The 19,425-nt window shown below is 26.7% G+C and overlaps 2 protein-coding genes and 1 pseudogene across 2 annotated transcripts; all 3 read left to right on the top strand.

Moving 5' to 3' along the window:
* Window positions 1-4,637: 4,637 nt before the first annotated feature.
* Window positions 4,638-6,068, top strand: LOC113854824 (serine acetyltransferase 1, chloroplastic-like). Its single transcript, XM_027486072.1, has one exon. It carries the CDS (start codon window positions 4,666-4,668, stop codon window positions 5,824-5,826), a length of 1,161 nt encoding a protein of 386 aa, XP_027341873.1. The 5' UTR covers window positions 4,638-4,665; the 3' UTR covers window positions 5,827-6,068.
* Window positions 6,069-11,158: 5,090 nt separating this feature from the next.
* Window positions 11,159-13,263, top strand: LOC113854390 (annotated as a pseudogene).
* A 4,205-nt stretch (window positions 13,264-17,468) lies between these two features.
* On the top strand, window positions 17,469-19,165 carry LOC113854389 (cytochrome P450 71D11-like). Its single transcript, XM_027485345.1, has 2 exons — window positions 17,469-18,377; window positions 18,542-19,165. The coding sequence occupies exons 1-2, from the start codon at window positions 17,469-17,471 to the stop codon at window positions 19,163-19,165; spliced, it is 1,533 nt and encodes a 510-aa protein (XP_027341146.1).
* The last annotated feature ends 260 nt before the right edge of the window (window positions 19,166-19,425 follow it).

The following is a 19,425-nucleotide window of genomic DNA, read 5'->3' as shown; positions in this document are numbered from 1 at the left end:
TGCAATGGCTGATGAGAAGTTCTTTGGATAATTTATTTTATTTAGATTGCTTTATCCTCTATTTTCTTTATTTTTATATTCATTTATCTTACATTGCTTGTGGAACTAATGTCGACCATACCTACCATATCTCTCTAGTGTTTCCTTTTGATACATGCATAGTGGAACATGGATCTTGATGAAGAACATCAATTTGCACTTTTGTTTGCTATTTTGAATTTTTGACTTTGGACAAAAGTAAAATATTTATATAAATCATGTTCAATTATATGAGTTTCGTTTTTATTTATTAAGTCTAACATTAGTTTAATTAAAGGAATTTCGATATTGAGATTGTTTAATTAACAGCAATAGCATCAAATATTCAGCAAGACTTACAGAAAAGGGTAGAGATTTATATTAACAACAGGTGAGTTTGAAATCTTATTTCTAAAATGTGATAAATATTAGTTTTTTTTTTATGTTTATAAACTTGAAAAGTTTCTTAAACAAGGACATTATTCGCCCTCCCTAAAATCTTTATAAAAAATTGACATCCTCTCTTGATTTTGCAACTTGCTGGATTACCATTCTCAATAATGTAAATAAATAAGCTTTATTGACAAGAGACATGGTGATAAGTAGTGTCCATCCTTTTCTTTGCTAGACCTGTCGCATAAAGCCCTCACTATCTTTTTCCATAAGCTTTACCCAAATGGCCTGATGGACTCAAAATAACAGTCAAGAAATTGACCAAATGAGAGAAAAAGGAAAAAGAATTTATTCCAATGATTAATAAACTCCTTGACCAGACCTAAACTTTAGCTACAAGAAAAATAAATTGGATTAAAATATAAACGGTTTGATTCCCACATGAATAAATCATTTTGTTTTTCTTCACATGAAAAATTGAAAATGCCAGCAACTTATAGAGCAAATTTATGTGAGCATATTTCAGCTATATTCCTCATGCTATAGCTAAATAACAATAACACTGAGTTTTTAACTTACAGAAAAGTTTTTGTAGTGATTTTTTCTCTTACAAGGTTTTCTTTAAAAATTTACACAAACTAAACTTATTATAAAATTGAGTTAAAATATGGGTATAATTTACAGTGACAAAAGTCCTTTTCAGAAGCTAAATTAATCATACCATTTTGTTATTGTCGTCCACTTTCTAATTCTGTTGAAATTTTATTCCCCACTGGGCATACCTCAAGAATATTTGGCCCACGGCCAAAGAAAACAAAAGACAGAGAATCTGAAAAATATATATATTATTCTTTTGTTGTAACTTGTAAGGCAATTCCAAAGGCTTACAAGAACTTCAAGAAGAGATAAGGACCAAAATTAAACTACAACCAAACGTGACGCACCTATCTTTAGCTTAACAATCCTTTATAAACTCTCATACATAGATTGTCTAAGGTTACGTTCGGAAGTGGAGTTTCCGAAAGGAAGGGATGGAAAAACATATTTTTCACTTTTAAATTAAAATAATTATATATCACTTGTAATGATAAATACATAGTTAATATATTAAATTTATGTTAATGTATTAATTTATATTTTTTATTTTGAATACATATTAATTTTAAGATATAATTTTTTTTCCTTTTTTCCCAAATAATTCTTAAGAAACAAGACGAGCATGGTCTTTAGGAAGGTCTAATCCTTCTAAAAGAAAACATTTGTAGGCACTTTAACTTATTATTATTTTTAAGCATTTTTTTAATTAAATGAAGACCTAGAGATTACAAACATCATAATCAAATGTGAATGATTCTTTTCCTTTTGATTTTAACAAATAATGTACAAACACAATATGACAAACTTATTGAAAGAAAAGCTCCGAAATTTCTTTTCTTTTTAAATTTTTAAAATAAATCCTAAAAAATATTTGTTCTAAAAGAACACAAATAGAAATCAAAAGAGAATGAAATCGTAAAGCAAAGATTTGAGAAAAGAGAAAAATATAAAGAAGAAAATTAAAAAAGAGGCATTATTTCATTTATATAATAATAAAGTTATCAATCACTTTTTTTCATTCTGAAATAATTATTACGTTAGTAAACTATTTAGTACTTATTTTTAACTTTGTACCTTTTTCTATAATTTTTTTAAAAGCATGGGATATTAATATTTTTTTCCTTGAAACAAGTATTAACATGCCTGATTTTAAAAAAAAAATTCGTCCCAAATAATTTTCTTTCTAATATTTTAAATAATAATTAATTTTTCTTAATTCTTTACAAATTTGTAAAATGTGAAATATTTCAAAAAGGAAAAATGATAAAATTGATTATCAACATATAAAAAAAAAGTGGTGGGGAAGTGTTTTGATGGGAGTAATAATGTGAAGGAACATTTTGGTGACGTAATGGATTACATTACAAAGTCAATGAATCATTGAATTTCAATGGCGGCTATTTCATACTCTTCACCGCTTTACCTTATAAATTATATTTATTATTATATTATTTTATGAGCGTCATAGCAAAGGTCACGCCGTTACCCTACGCACTTTCGTTCCTGCATATCTTTAAATAAAGTTAAATATTCAATATCAGAATATATCCTTTTTAACTATGAAATATAGCAAGAGATATTTAAGTGGATTTAATTATACTATTTTTAATCAAAATTAATCGAATTTAAATTGGTAGAATAATTATAGACAATAAAAAAAAAATCTTCTTTTAAATATTTAATATACTTATATTTATTATAATTTAGTTAAAAAAATTTCTGTTAAAGCACGTGCTCAACAATAAATAATAAAGTATATATACCTAAATAATTTTATTTTAATTTTTAAAAGTATTAACTTCTATTTTTAGGAATAAATTTAGGTTATTTCTAATAATAATTTATATTAAAAAATAATAAATATTTATTATATTTTTATAATTATAATATAATAATATATTTATGTACAGATTATCATTTTAACTGTTTTACATCATGGATTTATAATCCGCTTGTGTATTTTTTTTTCTTTTTTTTGCATATTTACGTACTTTAAATATTAAGTTAAGATGTATATTTTAACCAGCATTTATTAATTTAATTTGACAAGTTTATCTTTTTTTTTTAAATAAAAGATTATATTCTAATTTTGTGAAAATAATGTAAAATGTGAACTTTCTTACACAAGTTCACTTAATTCGATTCGAACCATTTAAATTAAAGACAAAAGAAGTAAATTCTGACAATATATCCTTCAACGATCAATTTTTTTTTTTATCAATCTAATAATATGTAAAAAAAAAAACAAAAACATATGGATAGCGTTTTCTATGGTTAAAAAATATACGAATATCTGAATAAATATTAAACAATATCATAAAACAAATAAAAAGGATAAGTGAGCTATTAATCGAGAATAAGAAAATGTATTAAAAAAATATTAGTACGGAGAGTTAAATTTATAAAATAAAATAACTTTATTGTATGAGAGTTTTTATCAATAAGTAGTTTTAGAATATTGATTAATCAAATAAAAAGCATTCAATAAAAATAAAATATCCATTATTTAAGATGGTCAACATATTTTAAATTTATATATCCATTATATATATTAAAGAATATAAATCGATCAAAACAATTTATTTTAACCTTGCACCCTTAGGACTGTAAATAAATTTAATTTGAATTTTGTTTTGTGAAATTTTTCTTCAGCAATATATGCACTCTTTGAAAAAAAAATTTCTTCTGCTACGCATAATTAGTATTTGTAGTGATGTAATGTATGAAATAAGTTATAATTTAAACAAAAAAATTGTTTTATGTATTTAGATAAAATTTTGAAAATTTAAAAGCATGGGACCAGAGTATATTTATTGAAATATGTTATTAATTAAATATGTAATATTAGTTTAAAAATAGTGCTTTAATGTTTTTTATTGAAATTTGTAGAAGAAAATTAAAATATCAAAATATACAAGTAAAAAAATAACTCCTTGTATTATATTACAATATTTTTTTATTTTTCTCAATTTATAATCAATATAAGTAAACAGAATATGTGTTTTTATGATCTATTTAGATTTTAGACATTCCTTTTTGCTATTGGTTTGGTAAAGTTATAGAAGAATAACTTTATATTTATCATTTTATACGTTTTAAAATAATAAAATAAAAGGCTACAGCAGATATCTGTGTAATTAATAAACGAAAAATAATTAAATTAAAGAAATTTTTTTAAAAAAATATGTCATATAATAATTATAGTAAAAGTACTTTACTATTATATATAGACACATATTAAAATATTTTAATTTTAAAAATAATTTTATTTTTTTATAAAAAAGTATTAAATAGCTGTAATATTTTTAACATGTTAGTAATATAAAATACTTTAAGATGTAAAATTGTTGAATAAAAAATTCTTGAAGCATAATAATATCCCTATATCTATTGTGAAGCTGCACATCGAACAAGCAATTTGTGAGTGTCAGAGGGACAAAAACACTTTTTAAGATTTTAGTGGTACACTGTTAAAGTGCTATGATAATGGCTTCAAATGATATTAAATTGAATGTTATTTAATTAAAGTTATGGTGTGAGATGTGGCATCCTTAAGACCAGGACCAGCCCTTCCTTTCGGAACACGAATCACATTCATTCGTCAATCAATCAATCAATCATCCACCAACACAAATAAAATTCATTTTCCTATTTTCCATGAATGTTCTGGCTCTAAGGCGCTTCCTTTGTTCCCCTTTATATAAGACTTCCCCTTTCACTCCAACGCCAAATCAATTCACACCCATTTTTCCTCGTCGCCCAAAGTTCACATCTTTGCACGCAATTCACCCTATCTCTCTCTTCTCTTCCCCCATGGCTACTTGTGTTGATGCTTCAACCCCTCTTTCTCGGAAGCCAAACGGGTCCCAACCTGATGATCATTCCTTTAACTATGTAAAATTTTGCAGACCCAGTTTCTCTGATCGTGTTTCCTGCGTGCCCATTTGCAAGAATCGTGACAAGCCCTTGCACACACATGTGGAGGAGTTGGAACTTGATGAGGTTGAGGTTGATCTGTGGTTGAAGATTCAGGATGAGGCAAGGTTAGATGTAGATCAAGAACCCATTTTGTCTAGCTACTATTTAAGCTCTATCTTGTCTCATAAATCGTTGGAAAGTGCCTTGGCCAATCACCTCTCTATCAATTTGAGCAATATGAGCCTTCCTAGTAGTACCCTTTTTGATATTTTCATAAGTGTTTTGATGGATGATGAAAATATCATAGGTGCTGTGAAAGATGATTTGAGAGCAGTGAAGGAGAGGGACCCGGCTTGCATAAGTTATGTGCATTGTTTGTTGAATTTCAAAGGTTTTCTGGCATGCCAAGCTCATAGGATTGCTCACAAATTGTGGTTACAAGGGAGGAAGGTTTTAGCACTCTTGATCCAGAATAGGGTATCGGAGGTTTTTGCTGTGGATATTCACCCTGGAGCCAAGATTGGACATGGATTTTTGCTTGATCATGCAACTGGACTTGTGGTGGGAGAGACTGCAATTATAGGAAATAATGTTTCAATTTTGCATAATGTGACATTGGGAGGGACTGGCAAGGCATCTGGGGATAGACATCCAAAAATTGGGGATGGAGTGTTGATAGGTGCAGGGACTTGTATTTTGGGAAATATTAAGATTGGTGATGGGGCTAAGATTGGTGCTGGTTCTGTGGTTTTGAAAGAAGTGCCACCAAGAACTACTGCTGTTGGGAACCCAGCCAGGTTGGTAGGAGGAAAAGATAACCCCATTAAATTGGATAAGATGCCTAGTTTTACCATGGACCATACTTCATATATTTCTGAGTGGTCTGATTATGTTATATAGAGGCTAATTATGTAACATGCTTTAGAGTTTTGTATTTAGTTTGAGTTATTTTGGTTTAGGATTCTTGTTTTTTATGCAAGAGAGAATCCAAGTTCTCCTGCTAACAACAAGGTATCCTTTAAATGATGATAATAGATTGGCAGAATAGTGTCATGTAGAAAATTAATGAATATGTAGTGCTGTGTTGTTGTATGGTGCCATGACAACCCTTTATATAGCGTTTATGATATGAATTTTGCTTGTTTTGCTTACACTCCTGTTCTCATTGTTTTCTGCTTATCCTTGTTGAAGATTCATGAGTAGCAATCCCAAGTTGTTTCATTGATTCCTGATAACAAAAACAAAGATTATTATAGTTTTGTCCTTCGAAAACTTATTAGGTGATACCTTAACTCTCTGTCCAGCATAACAGAAGGATTTATGGATGACCCTTTAGTTCAGCATGTGATATGTTGAATCTATAATTTTAAACTTAGTTCTGAGTTTGCATTTCTGCATTTTCTAGTTGAAACAGTTTCTTTTGAGTTAATATCTGTTTTAAAGAGCAAACATACTAAAGATAGAAAAGTGTTCAGTTTTGGTTTGAAATATCACAATCATAATTTATATAATACGATTTTCTTAACGTTTTGATTATATAAATTTATTTATTATATTTAATTATGTTTGTGTTTAGAATATTCTTAATAACTTTAGAAATATAATTATTAATATAAAAATTAGTCATACTTAAAATTAAAAATTATTAACAGTAAAAGATACTAGTTTTAAATTTTTTAGAATAAGAATGTTACATATATAAATATTAATTAGAAATTTCATATATTTTAGATAGTTCATTATTAAATAATTCTGAAATAAAAAAGTATATTGAAAATTTATTAATAAACAATATTTTATTGTTATTATTAGTTAAATAATAATATGATGATGATTGAATTTATAAATTAATTGTGATTATAATTATAATTTATGATCATGTGGTAAGAATAAATTATTTTAATTATGTGTATCTGAATTTATTTCATTTGTATTTCAATGTTATATAATTGTTGCAGAAATGAATAGATTGTTTTAGTAATTATCTTGTGATAAATTAATTTAGATTGAATAATAAATAATTAGAATTTTTAAAAAGGACTAATCATAAATGAAAAAAATTAAATAATATAAATAATCATATTATATAAAATTATATATTATATTAATTATGTTTGTATTTAGAATATTGTTAATAATTTAGAAGTATAATAATTAAATTGTAAAATAGTCAAAATTAATAATAGTAAAAAAAAAAACTAGTTTATTCAGAATAATAATGTTACATATATAAATATTAATTAGAAATTTTCATATATTTTAGAAAGTTCAATGCTAAATAATTATGAAATAAAAAGATAAATTAAAAATTTATTAATTAGCAATATATTATTGTTATTATTAGTTAAATAATAGTAGAATAATTATTAGATTTAGAAATTAATTATAATTTATAATCATGTGGTATAAATAATTTAATTTTATTATTCATATCTATATTCATGTCCACTTCTTTCAAATTACAATCCGACAATACTTGTTATTATATAAATTTAAGTTTAAAATATGTGAGACAACGGTTACACACTCGTCAAATACAATATCTGCATATATATCAATTTCAATTGTAACATTTTGTTATTAATACGTATTAATCATATAATTAATAATTTTAATTATTATATATATCCAATACAATGTATTCTTTGATACTGAATTCATAAAAAGATGTAAAATTTATCTAAATATAATATGTTTATAAATTTCTCATGAGATTTTTTTCAATACGTCAAAAATTATCTATTTTCTTATCTTGCTCTTTTTTTTTTCTTTTTTTTAAAGTCACACTTAAGTTTTCTTCAAATATTTTTCTATTCCAAATACAATCATAAAAATTTTCCTCATCCTGCATTAGTAAATAATTTTTTACAAAATATTATTAATTATTTTATATTTATTTAAATAATATAATACAAATTTGATAAATAAATTAATTTATTCTAATTTATCCAATACAACTAAAACAATATTCTTTTACTCATTTTTTTCATCAATATATTAATTTAAAAATATGTAACACTATAATAAACATTAAATTAATATTTTCAATTTATTGAAATTGAGCTAAAGATTAATATACAAATTTACTTTTCATATTATTATTCATATAACTAAATATATTTTTTATATTATTAAAAAAATAAAATAAAATTTAATCACATTTTTCAACTAATAAATATTTAAAAAATTAATACCAATTATTATTGATAACTTCTCTAAATTTTCTCGAATAATCTTTTATATATTCCAAATTCATTTTTCATAAATGTATCTCAACAAACTTTTTTTGTTGTCGTGAATATAAGCGTATAGCTACATATTTTTATTGAGGTAAAATACGTGAAATAATTTTAACAGGTTTCTTCTATACAACGTATAAAACTTTACAAGATCACACATATGGCCAAATTGTACCCCTTTTTTTTTTTTTTTTTTTTTTTTTTGCAAGATACAAATTTTACAAGATGAAGATATGTGTCACAATCACAAAAGTTTTGTGTTTACTATTTTTGTGTCATGTGGTACAAAACAAGTTTTATCCTAGAAGAGACAAAACTTTGTGAAGTAAATTTTTACTTGATCTTTAAAATATGTAATTTAATAAAAGTTAGTCTTTATAATTTGAATTTTTAATTTTGAAATTAACAATTGTTAATCAAATTAATTTTTGTTGAAATGTTAAAATTAAATAATAGAGTTGATAATTTGTCATATAAAATGATACATGATACTTCATTTTAAATATAAAACGATGTCATTTTAAAATTTTTCAAAAATAATTTATTTTTATCTTAACTTTTAAGATTTTTAAGTAATAAGATCTCTCCTTGTCTACATTTTTTCCTTCATCCGAATGGTAGTCAAGTGTAGGAATAATGAAACCAACATGACCATAGTGACAACTCTACTATCAGCATTAATAAAAAAGAAATTAATATGACTATAGTAAATAAATAATTTTTCTATTTATAAATCCAAAGGAACCTAATTAGTAGCTTGTCTAATAATTACAGAACTCCAATAATACGCATATTTAATATACTTAATGTCATACATATGAGACTCCTTCACTGAATTGATCATAGTTAGTTGTCTATAATAGATTTGAGACTTTAATGTGGTAATATAACTGAAAAAACTTAAAACAAAGGACTTTTGTTACGTGAATGTTATTATAGCAATAATTAGAGAAAGAAAGAAGAAGCTATGAAAAAAAGTAGAATAAAGGATGATAAAAGACTTTATTACTTTAAAATATTAAGAGTCAAGCATGAAAATATATTTTTTAAAAATTTTAAAACGATATTATTTTATATTAAAAATAAATTGTCACATGTCACTTAATATATAAATCATAATTCTATTACTTAAGTTTAACATCTTTTAATAAAAAAAATTAATGTGATTGACAATTATTAATTTCAGTAATTAAAATTTTAAATTTAAGAGATTAATATGAATAATGTTGTATATTTCAAAAATTAAAGTAAATATTTATTTAAACTTTTTGACATATAAATCATAACTCTATTATTCCATTTTAACTCTATTACTCAATTTTAACGTCTTTTAATAAAGAAGACTAATGCGATTGACAATTATTAATTTCAGTAATTAAAATTTTAAATTTAAGAGATTATTACGAATAATGTTATATATTTTAAAAATTAAAGTGAATATTTATTTAAACTTTATAGGATTATAATGTGATATCGTTTTAAAGTTTTATCTTTTATAGATATAAAAGTGTATTTTAAAAAAAAATTACACTTATCAAATATAAAAATCACAGTGACATGGCAAAAAAAATTTAATAAAATAAATTATTTTGAAATAATATTATTTTAATAATTTATTTTTTAAAAAGTATTAAAAATAACTCACTTTAAATACAGAAAATCAATTTAAAAATTTATAAATGAAGATAATTAATAATTTTTTAAATTTAAAAAAATTATAAACATGATTAAACATCACTTAATTTTTATTTTATTTTTTCAGAGAGCCAACTAGCAAACAAGAAAACTGCCGGCGAGTAGATTCCGTGTGCGAAGGGAAAATCGAAAATGAAAACATGCAAGTAAGAGATTGGTTCTCACTTCACTTCTCAGCATAATTTGAAGTCAAATTGCATAACCATCCACCTGTTGGATGAAGTTAATTTATGAATTAGTCAGAGACATAATCTCAATTAGAAATTAACTCATGCTTATTATTATCTCAGCAACCCCCATTTTACATTTTTATATTCATTAGATGTTTCCATACAACTCATTTTCCCACCCCTAATCTTATCATAACTTTTTGCAAAGTACTACACACCTAGAACATTTGACCCGCTTTCTTTCCGCAAAGAATCACGTTAGTGGTAAAAAGTAAGTTACTTGTACGGTAACGATAATGTTTCTTTCAAACTTTGTGTTTTTAAGATTAATTTCTCCGGAAAATTATTTTTTTAAAAATATATATAAAAAAATACTACCAAAATTAATTTGAGTGACAAGCGAGTTAGTATCACTTAAATAAAATGATAAAATTTTATATGAAAAATTATAGTAATATTTTTAATTTTTCTTATATTTTAATATTTAAAAATAGTGATATGATCTAGTATAAGAAACCTTAATATGCATAGGAAAAAAATTAATATGAAAAAATAAATAATTTCTTTTCATGTTAAAAATAATTTATATTTCTCAAATTTAAAAAAATTTAAATGAAAAAGTCTAAAAAAACAGAAAAATAAGTTGAAGTTATTTGTATATTCTCAGCATGCATCTGTTTCTTTGGCACATCATGTGGCAAAGACGACAAAAATTTCAACTGCAGGCCCTTGAAGTTATAATACAAATTATCTAACTCAGAAAATTGGCAATAAAATAAAATAAAATAAAATAAAACAAAATGATTCCAATAAGCAACTTGTTGCACTCATTTTTGCTCTTATTCATGAAATATGATTAGGACCTTTTGTCCTCTTCTTTTGAAATGCAGATGATGATTTCATTGAACTAAACGGAACCATTACAATTTTACATACAAGTCGGGTTCAATCCCTTATCTTTAAAATAGCAAGTACTTCCATAGAGAAGAAATAAAAAATGTAAATAAACTTTTTAAATATAGGAAAACAAAAAGAAAAGGTGACAACATAGTCAAGAAAAACGGTGAATAATGTGTATATAAACAAGCACTTCTAGGATCTCACTAATAACACAACTCTCTTTTTACCATGGCTTTACTAATCCTCTACTTGTCAGCACTTTTTTTCTTCTTTGTCCTCTTAAACTTTATAGTACAAAAAATAGGAAAGAAACCCAAGAAAATTGATGACACAACTTGCAACATACCCCAAGGACCTAGAAAGCTACCTATTATAGGAAATATACACAACCTTCTGGGCTCTCAACCCCATAGAAAATTAAGAGACTTGGCCTTAAAATATGGACCCGTAATGCATCTACAACTTGGAGAGGTTTATACTATTGTTATTTCATCCCCCGAGTTTGCTAAGGAGGTGATGAAAACCCATGATGTTAACTTTGCCTCAAGACCTCAAATCATGGCCACTGAAATAATGTCTTACAATTCCACAGACATAGCTTTTGCTCCTTATGGTAATTATTGGAGGCAACTAAGAAGAATTTGCACATTGGAGCTTTTAAGCCTAAAACGTGTCAATTCATACCACTCAATTAGAGAAGAAGAGTTCAATAATCTTGTCAAATTGATTGCTTCAGAAAAAGGGTCCCCCATAAACCTCACTCAAGCAGTACTTTCATCAATTTATACGATTGCTTCAAGGGCTGCCTTTGGCAAGAAATGCAAAGACCAAGAAAAATTTATATCAGTGGTGAAAAGATCAATTAAGATTGCGGGAGGTTTTTACATTGGAGATTTGTTTCCTTCTGCTAAATGGCTTCAACTTGTCACTGGCGTGAGGCCTACACTTGAGAGGTTGCATCAACAAAATGATAAGATAATGGAAAACATCATCAATGAGCACAAAGAGGCAAAGTCAAAAGCCAAAGATCACCAAAGTGAAGCTGGACAAGATCTGGTAGATGTTCTCATACAATATGAGGATGGTAGCAACCAGGATTTTTTTTTAACTGTAAACAATATCAAGGCCATAATCCTGGTAAGGATCATATCTTCTTACAAATACTTTTATGAACATAATCTTACTCACCAGCCACTACAATAGAATTAAAAAGGTTAAAATTTAAGAATTAAGTATGCTTTTAGTTCCTATATAATTATTAAATTTGATTTTAGTCCATCGTAAAATTTTACTTTGCCTATGATTCCATAGCCCATTCGAAAATCAGATAAACAAGGAGAGTTGTGTTAGATCTTTAATAGCCAATATAAAATTTGTTGAAACTTATACATGAATCACTCATGACAATGTTGTTTGTTCTAATTCTTGATAAAATTTTATTTGTTTTAATCCTTACAAAATATAAAAATTACATGAGTGATTTAAAGTACATGAAAATTTAAAGTACATTAGTGTACTTAGTAGGGATTAAAAACATAGTTAATCCATATTTAAAACTTGTCCCTTTACATCTTATTTTTCACTTTTGAGATCTTTGAAGTTGTACAATATTTGCCACAATTCTTGCAGCATGTATGTTGTCTTTGAACTCTCTCTTTTGACATCCTTGCATTAGCTTAATCTTATTGATACTTGCTTTTTAGGATATTTTTGGAGCTGGAGGTGATACATCATCATCAACCATAGATTGGGCAATGGCTGAAATGGTAAAGGATCCAAGAGTTATGAAGAGAGCACAAGCTGAGGTGAGAGAGGTATTCAGCATGAAAGGAAGGGTTGAAGAAAATGGCATCAATGAGCTCAAATATTTGAAATTAGTTGTCAAAGAGACCCTTAGATTACACCCTCCAGCTCCTCTTTTGCTTCCAAGAGAATGTGGAGAAGCATGTGAGATACAAGGGTATCACATACCAGCCAAAAGCAGGGTCATAGTCAATGCTTGGGCAATTGGAAGAGATCCAAACTATTGGACTGAACCAGAGAGGTTCTATCCCGAGAGGTTCATTGATAGCACTATTGACTACAAAGGGAGTAATTTTGAGTACATTCCTTTTGGTGCTGGAAGAAGAATATGCCCAGGCAGCACATTTGGTTTGAGAAATGTTTAACTAGGCCTTGCAATGTTGTTGTATCACTTTGATTGGAAGCTTCCTAGTGGAATGAGAAGTGAAGAATTGGACATGAGTGAAGAATTTGGAGTCACAATTAGAAGAAAAGATGATCTATTCTTGTTTCCTTTTCCTTATCATCCTTTGCAGGCCACACCAACTTAACTATAAGAAATTGAAATCTCTGGTGGTTCCTATAATATTTACTGCAGAGTGCAGGCAAACAATCTACTGTCAATTGAAATCAGACTTTGTCTAAATAATAAATAAAACCCCTTACCTTTAGGTTCCACCCACACTTGACACTATTTCTTGTTTTAGTCCCTCAATAATAAAAAATCTTACATTTTAATTCTTGCATTTTAATACCTTTACATGACATATCATTTTTTTTAGTCTATGAATGAAAAATAACTAACATTGTTATAACTTCAATAAATGGTAGAGACTAATTTGTATTTTTTTAATATAAAAACTATTTTTTTAATAAAATTTAAAAATAAATTAAATATTGGCATTACAATTATAATTTAACCCTTTTGACTAATCTTGAAGTTTAATTCAATTCAACATCATTTTCTCACATTGTCTCAAAGAAGGATTGGAAAAGGATGAAATTTTGATACTTTTATGGTTTTTTAGTTAACATATAATTTGTGCTTATATTTTTTATTTTTTAAATTTAATTTTTATTCTAATTTTTTTTCAAAATAATCTCAAAAATTTCAATAGTTAGGAATAAAGTTACTACAATTGAACCTAATATAACGGCATTGAAAGATGCTTTATTTTTAAGATATTTTTTTAAAAAGTTTTGTTAACTAATGTTCTTTAAGATACTAGTTTGACATTTTTTAAGAGTATGATTAGAGCAAGGTTTTAGAAGAAAAAGGATGGGAGGACGTAATTTTTAATTTTAAATTAAAACAATTATATATCACTTATGATAATATATACACGATTAATATATTAAATTTATGTTAATATATTAATTTTATATTTTATTTTAAATAATATTAATTTTAAATATATTTATTTTAATATAAAATTTATCTTTTCTTCCCCTCTTCTCCAAAAACTTCTTTCTCAAACAACCCTCAAGGGTTTGTTGTCTTTCATTATTAATTATAATATATTTTAAAATTTTGACTTAGACATTATGCTCATGCAAAAAATTACTAATCTTTCAAGTTGAATTTTGAATAAAATTGGAGTTAAAAGAGTTATATGATTTTTACAGATTGAAAATAAAATTATAAAAATACTCCCTCTCTGTTCAACTCCTGAAAGATACTCTTTGTCTATGACCAACAAGAAATCAAATTGAAAGAGCTAGACGGTTTCAAACCCAAATTTTGCTTTCCCGATTACATGAGATGTAATTTTCTTTTGAGTTCATAATTCAAAAAATTGTTAAATATTTACAGATCTTAAATTTTTTTTATTTTCTTTTGATTTTCACCTCTCTTCCATCTTCTATATTATTTCTCTAATGGTAGAGTGTATGGACATGTTATTTTGCTTGCCCCCATCTTTTAATGGTAACTACTTATCCTAAGTTTAATCTTAATAAGAAATGTGGTATGATGAAATAAAATGAAAAATTAGATAGTTGTTTTGCATGATTTTCAGTGATATGTTTAACCTTTATATTGAAAGCCAAGTTTTTAAATTTGGAAAAATTTGAGTTCCTAGGTGAACAGCATAAAAATGCTTTCTTTTGTTGTCTCAATTGGATGCCCACTTTAATCTGCAAAAATTTGAATTTCGATTGATGAAGCATATTGATTTCTTTGTCTGCACGATTTGGAAACTGTTCTTTTTAGGATTATACCCAAACACTTCAAAGTTTTCCTGTTAAAAAGGACTTAAGTAGGTGGTCCAAAGAACCAAGTAAGTGGTGTGTAAACTTATTTCTTTGCAAAATCACATTAAACTTTAACATTTATGCTATTAATAACTTATTATGAAAATTATAATTAATCAATATAACTATTGATTTAAATTTTTTTAATAAACAACATTAATTCTATAAATTTTTATTTTAATAAATATATCTGGGCATTGATATAATTTCTAGATTTTTCACCTAAATCACAATGTATGCTAATTAAATTGTACCTAAATAAGCATGATTCATTTTGCTAAACGTCGGTGACTTATAATCAATGGTTGAACCTGGCTAAATTTTAATTAGCATGATTGAATGGTTGATAAACTTATTTAGAAGTCTATATAAAGATATCTAGTTAAGCCAAAAATATCAGACATTTTTAGTTTTCAAATATATATATATAATTAAATGGACTCGATCCTAATGCGTATATACGCTATTTTAATAGAAAATCAGATAATAATATCAACTCATTAAAAAATTAATTATCAACTAAATTCATTTGATTAAACTAATTAAATACACACCTTTTTAATCCACCCAAACTTTAGTACATATATAGGGAATTCTTTTTAATGAAATTTTTTATCAGAAAATCATACATATATATCATATAAGATGTCAAACATATTCACTATTCTCTAAACTAAGACCCATAATTTCTTTTTTCAATTTTTTTTAATAAAAATTGCATTAAAACGTATATTGTTTTTTGGGTAATTGAGAAACTACAGGCTTTAGCCTGTCATGTTCTATTTAAAGCATAGGATATAGGTCATAGACTACCAACAAAGATTGCATAAAAAAGAGAAGAATAATAAAGTTTAAAAAATAATATATTCAGATAATTTTAAATTTCATATTTTAAAGTTTTTTTTTCTTCTAAATATTAACATTTTATTATGGATAAATTTAAAATATAATAAATACTCTAACCCGTTATAATTCTAAAAAAGAATTAATAATACATATTAAAAAATTATTAATCTAATTTATGTATATAATTAATTTTTCCAAACACCCTATTATACTCCACTTGCAACAAAGATACTTAATAGATTCATATTTTGAAGTTGAGCAAATCCCAATGTGTCAAAAAGAAGCATGTCCCTATGTGAATCTTTTTGAGTTTTGTTATCTTTCATTTTCTTTGAAAACCTCACAATAATCGGCAGGTATGTCTTATTATTTCAAAAACATAGGATGAAAACATAGATTATAGAAATACGATCAAACATTACATCCAGAGGAATAATATTAAGAAATTAATAATATATACATAAATTTGGACCTCTTCTTTTGGAGCAGAGTAGCTGTCTTATAAAGTTTGTCGTTAAGATCCAATACTTTGATTGCATCAACAAATGAATCTTCGTTCACCCTATGTTCAGAGTTATTTTCATTGATTTGTGTATTTAATACTAAATGTTATTTTATATTCTAATATATTTTTTAAAAATTATTTATAATCTTGACGTGGCAGTGAAATTCTGGCATTATAAAAATTAATTACCATTTATTAACAAATACAATTGTTAAGCGTTGAAATTAAAATTGCCTTTGTTAATATAATTTTTATCTAATAAAAGAATAAATCGATGGAATAACTTTAAAAGTCTACGCTAACGAATATAATGCATTACATTAATATTTAATATTTGATAATATATATAAATATACTAACTAAAATATTCTTTAGAATAATTTCTACTTCTGACACAAATTAATCAAACACTAAATTATTAATAAATAACAACTGTTTTGTTGCGGTGTAAACAGAAAAAAAAAAAAAAAAAACATCATAATGAAAGTGAATACATATGATAATTTTGGGTTAAAAAAATAACTAAGAGGATATGGTGTTCACTCCAAAGTGAGTAATCTAAACAAAAGAAAATAAATTAAGACATTACATTAAAAGCAGTACCTATTTGAAAAGATAATTACGAAGGTGAAAATGAGTGCATGTTTTAGCAATTAATTGAAATGATATTATTTTTTCGCACTTTCTTTGTAAAAATAATAATTGGAGTCACTGCTACCTTTTTTCATTAAAACAAAATCCTAAACATCAAGCAATAAGTGAGCTATAAACTTGTAAAAATGATTGCTTCATTGCCGAAAAATAAAAGCTGAAAAGCATCACAACTTGGAAAGTCTTTTATGATGAGAAGTAATTGTACTGAGAGTAATATGCTCAGAGATATGAAAATCTTAATTAAATTTTATTATGCAATTAATATGATAAATTTAATCTAACAGCTACTGCATGCACATCAATTTTGATATAATAGCTATATGCCAATGTTTTCACTGAATTGATATACTTTATAGTAAATTAAAAAATTAAAAAATTCACGTGAAATTCTAAATGAAGAATGGCTAGAAACCAAGGACACACTTGCTCAGTGTCTATATATATATACATGCATAGAATTGCTTTTCTTCACCAAACTAGAAAAATATTGTTCCACCAATGGATCTTCTAACAATTTACCCATTAGCCATTTTTTCAATTTTTATCTTCATCATTGTGACACTAAAACAAAGGAGGAATCTCAAGAAAACTGATTACTCAGTTCCAAATATGCCACCAGGGCCATGGAAACTACCAATTGTAGGAAACATACCCCATCTTGTTGGGTCTGCACCACATAGAAGATTAAGAGAGTTGGCAAAAATATATGGACCCTTGATGCATCTACAACTTGGTGAGGTTTTCTTCATTGTTGTTTCCTCAGCTGAATATGCTAGGGAGGTAATGAAAACCCATGATGTTATATTTGCATCCAGGCCTCATTCTCTAGCTTCAGAGGTAGTGTTTTATAATGCCACAAATATAGCTTTTTCTCCTTATGGTGATTATTGGAGACAGCTTAGAAAAATTTGTAACATGGAGCTTTTAAGCACAAAACGTGTCCAATCTCATTGGCCAATAAGAGAGGAAGAGATGACTAACCTCATCAAAAGGATTGCTTCAGAAGAAGGACCAGTCATCAATCTTACTCAAGCAGTTATATCATTGATGTTTACAATCACTTCAAGGGCTGCTTTTGGCAAGATATACAAGGAGCAAGAAGAGTTCATATCATTGGTAAGAGAAGTTTTAAAGCTAGCTGGAGGTTTCTACATAGGAGACTTGTTTCCTTCAGCTATATGGCTTCAAAATCTCTCTGGGATGAGGCCTAGGCTTGAGAAGTTACACCAAAAATTGGACAGGATACTTGAGATCATTATCAATGATCATAGAGAGGCAAAGTCAAGAACCAAAGAAGGTCTAGTGGAAGGAGTGGAGGATTTAATTGATGCTCTCTTGAAATTTGAGGATAGCAGCAGTGGCATGGATTTTCACTTAACAAGTAAAAATATCAAAGCTATTATCTTTGTAAGTATGTCCACTGTCTTACAAAATCATATGCATATGAATATGAGTTAATATTACCTAGTCCTTTGAGGGATGAAATTGTTAACAAGTGAATAACTGGATAGAGTAAATTTGATAATAAATTTGAACTAATTATATAACTTGATATGATTTCTACCTTTCAGGATGTTTTCACTGGTGGAAGTGACACTGCAGCCACTACCATTAGCTGGGCAATGGCTGAGATGATAAAGAATTCAAGAGTAATGAAGAAAGCACAAGCTGAAGTGAGAAAGATATTCAAAAGCCGAGGAAAGATTGATGAAACTAGCATTGATGAGCTCAAATACTTGAAAGCAGTCATCAAAGAGGTTCTAAGATTACACCCTCCTGGGCCTCTTTTAATTCCAAGGGAATGTGGGCAAGCATGTGAGATTAATGGGTACCACATACCCTTCAAAAGTAAGGTCATAGTCAATGCTTGGGCAATTGGAAGGGATCCAAAATATTGGACTGACCCAGAGAGCTTTTATCCTGAAAGGTTTATTGATAGTTCTATTGACTACAAAGGAACTAGTTTTGAATACATCCCATTTGGTGCTGGAAGAAGAATTTGCCCAGGGATGAACTATGGTGTTGCAAATGTTGAGTTGGCCCTTGCATTGTTATTGTATCACTTTGATTGGAGACTTCCCAAAGGAATGAAAAATGAGGATTTGGACATGACTGAGGAATTTGGTGCTTCTGTTATAAAAAAAGAAGATCTTTACTTGATTCCCGTCACTTATCCTTCTTTGCTGGAGACGTGAACTACACAAGCAAATACAATGTTAGAATTTCCCTACATTGTTTTGCTTCTCTTAAATAGGAGACCAAATGTTAACTGAAATAAAATGCTGTCTACATTAGAGGTGAGAAGTTTTTGGTGGATGCAAGTCAAAGATGATAATGAGAAAATATGAGAATATATTAGTATCTTGCTGTTAGAAGTATACATGACACAATATCATTCCTACTTTTACTCTCACAAAACAACACCTCTAGCTTAAACATTGGAGTAAAGCTTCAC

This window comes from Abrus precatorius, unplaced genomic scaffold (assembly GCF_003935025.1).
Source record: "Abrus precatorius isolate BTA unplaced genomic scaffold, Abrus_2018 Scaffold11, whole genome shotgun sequence".
Lineage (NCBI taxonomy): Eukaryota > Viridiplantae > Streptophyta > Magnoliopsida > Fabales > Fabaceae > Abrus > Abrus precatorius.
The sequence above is the reverse complement of the archived record's forward strand: the minus strand, read 5'-3'. Positions and strand labels throughout refer to the sequence as shown.

Coding starts and splice junctions, on each gene's coding strand:
- LOC113854389 (XM_027485345.1), top strand. CDS start 17,469: ATGGATCTTCTAACAATTTACCCATTAGCCATTTTTTCAATTTTTATC. Junction 18,378..18,541: donor ATATCAAAGCTATTATCTTT/GTAAGTATGTCC, acceptor TCTACCTTTCAG/GATGTTTTCACTGGTGGAAG.
- LOC113854824 (XM_027486072.1), top strand. CDS start 4,666: ATGAATGTTCTGGCTCTAAGGCGCTTCCTTTGTTCCCCTTTATATAAG.